The sequence below is a fragment of the Chrysochloris asiatica genome, unplaced genomic scaffold (assembly GCF_000296735.1).
Source record: "Chrysochloris asiatica unplaced genomic scaffold, ChrAsi1.0 scaffold00042, whole genome shotgun sequence".
Classification (NCBI taxonomy): domain Eukaryota; kingdom Metazoa; phylum Chordata; class Mammalia; order Afrosoricida; family Chrysochloridae; genus Chrysochloris; species Chrysochloris asiatica.
The window spans coordinates 9,629,534-9,632,341 of NW_006408560.1; the positions used below are offsets into that span (position 1 = coordinate 9,629,534).

A 2,808-nucleotide genomic window follows, 5' to 3' on the forward strand; every position below is an offset into this window, starting at 1 on the left:
AAAAAAATAGAAAGACGTATCATGATTAATTGCTTGTGTATAGCAGTTTCTTATTTCTCTAGTTGCTATTAGGAGTTGATTTCCCCTTTCTTTATTATTCCTCCTTAGAAACAGCGCTTCTGCTCTTGGACATATTCATAGAGTGGAGTGCTACTACGGAAACTCTGAGAACTTGGGCCTGTACTGTCTTTTCCATAGCTATCTCCTATCAGGTAATAATTGCCCCCTTGTCCATACACCTCATTGCTAATGGATAATTTATTGGTAGTACTGGATGTAGACTGTCCATAGTAGGGTGTACATTGCCCAAAGCCACAACCCGAGGAACTTTCTACTTTTTCAGAACTACTTCCTGATTGTCCTTCACTACCATTTGAATGTCTGCAGGTAGGTTTCCACTGACCCTGACTACATCCCTGACTTTGTTGGCTATATTTTCTTGATTGTCCGTGAATACCCTCAGAATCAGCAGAATCACTACCTGATTGACTATGATTCCTACTTCTCTCTTTTTGGTTATTCCTTGTCCATTCATGGTGACTTCTTCTTGAATTATTGGGGATGGAGCCCACATTGGGTCTATTATACTCATTATGAGATCCACTTGAATGTGTCCTGTATCTACCTTGTAATTCATGTTGCTCGTGGCTAGACCATTGATCAGATCCAGAATCATATTGTTCAGAGCCAGAGGAGTGACAAGACCCAGACCCGTACTGCCCAGAGCTAGACCATTGACCTGAGCCAGAGTTATGTTGACTGTGACTAGAATATTGGCCTAAGCCTGATCCATGAGAGCCAGGGTAAGATGATTGTCCTGATCGAGAATTAAGTTGGCTGTGGTTAGAACACTGACCTGAACTAGACTCATGCTGACCAGATGTCGAAGACTGATTTGAGCTAGATCCATGTTGACCACCGCTAGAAGAAAGACCTGAGCTAGATCCGGGTTGGCCACAGTTAGAAGACTGACCTAATCCAGACTCATGTTGAATATGTCTAGAAGAATGACGAGAACCAGATCTGTGTTGTCCATATCTAGAAGACTGACTTGAGCTAGATCCTTGTTGGCCACAGCTAGATGATTCTCCTGAACCAGACCCATGTTGGCTATGACTGGAAGAAATACCTGAGCCAGACCCATGTCTAGTAAGACTAGAAGACTGACCTGAGCTAGATGTATGTTGACTAAAGCTAGTAGACTGAGCTGAGCTTGATCCTCGGCCACAGTTAGACGAATGACCTGAGCCAGACTCATGTCTATCATGACTAGAACACTGACCTGAGCTTGACCCATGTTGACCACTGGTAGCTGACTGTCCTGAAGCAGAACCATGTTGAGTATGAGTGGAAGAATGACCGGGGCCAGACTCATGTCTACTATGACCAGAAGACTGACCTAAGCCAGATTCTTGTTGACCATTGGTAGTAGACTGACCTGAGCTGGATCCTCGTTGGCCACAGCTCGAAGAATGACCTGAGCCAGACTCATGTCTCTCATGACTAGAAGACTGACCTGAGCTTGAGACATGTTGACCATGCCTAGAAGACTGACCTGAGCTAGATCCATGTTGACCACTGGTATCTGACTGTCCTGAACCAGAACCATGATGACTATGACTGGAAGAATGACTTGAGCCAGACTCATGTCTACTATGACCAGAAGACTGACCTAAGCCAGATTCTTGCTGACCATAGCTAGAAAACTGACCTGAGCTGGATGCTCGTTTGCCACAGCTAGAAGAATGACCTGAGCCAGACTCATATCTCTCATGACTAGAAGACTGACCTGAGCTTGACCCATGTTGACCATGCTTAGAAGACTGACCTGAGCTAGATCCATGTTGACCACTGGTAGCTGACTGTCCTGAACCAGAACCATGTTGACTATGACTGGAAGAATGACCTGAGCCAGACTTATGTTTACTCTGACCAGAAGACTGACCTAAGCCAGATTCTTGCTGACCATAGCTGGAAGACTGACCTGAGCTGGATCCTTGTTGACCACAGCTAGATGACTGTCGTGACCCAGACCTTTGTTGACTATGGCTGGAAGAATGAGTTGAGCCAGACTCGTGTTTTCCATTGCTAGAAGACACATATGAGCTAGATCCTTGTTTGGCACAAGTAGATGACTCTCCTGAACCAGATCCATGTTGGCTATGACTGGAAGAAATACCTGAACCAGACACATGTCTAGTATGACGTAAAGACTGATCTGAGCTTGACCCATGTTGACCATGCGTAGAAGACTGACCTGAGTTAGATCCATGTTGACCACTGGTAGATGACTGTCCTGAACCAGAACCATGTTGACTATGACTGGAAGAATGACCTGAGTTAGACTCATGTCTACTATGACCAGAAGACTGACCTAAACCAGATTCCTGCTGACTAAAGCTAGAAGACTGACCTGAGCTGGATCCTTGTTGACCACAGCTAGATGACTGTCGTGACCCAGACCTATGTTGACTATGGCTGGAAGAATGACTTGTGCCAGACTCGTGTTTTCCATTGCTAGAAGATACACCTGAGCTAGTTCCTTGTTTGCCACAAGTTGATGACTCTCCTGAACCAGAACCCTGTTGGCTATGACTGGAAGAAATGCCTGAGCCAGACCCACGTCTAATATGACTAGAAGACTGACCAGAGCTAGATCTATATTGACCATTGGTAGAAGACTGACCTGAGCTGGATCCTTGTTGGCGACAGCTCGAAGAATGACCTGAGCCAGACTCATGTCTCTCAGGCCTAGAAGACTGACCTGAGCTAGATCCATGTTGACCACTGGTAGCTGACTGTCCTGAA

General features: G+C 45.5%; 1 protein-coding gene across 1 annotated transcript in view; it reads right to left on the reverse strand.

Annotated features, from left to right (window-relative positions):
- Positions 1-2,808, reverse strand: part of LOC102837440 — a 69,786-nt gene that overhangs the window by 11,636 nt on the left and 55,342 nt on the right. The window contains exons 14-15 of the mRNA XM_006861713.1: positions 2,414-2,803; positions 1,400-2,018 (exon numbers count right to left, since the gene is read on the reverse strand). Of these exons, the coding sequence (XP_006861775.1) occupies positions 1,400-2,018; positions 2,414-2,803 (1,009 nt within the window). The remainder of the gene's footprint in view (positions 1-1,399; positions 2,019-2,413; positions 2,804-2,808) is intronic.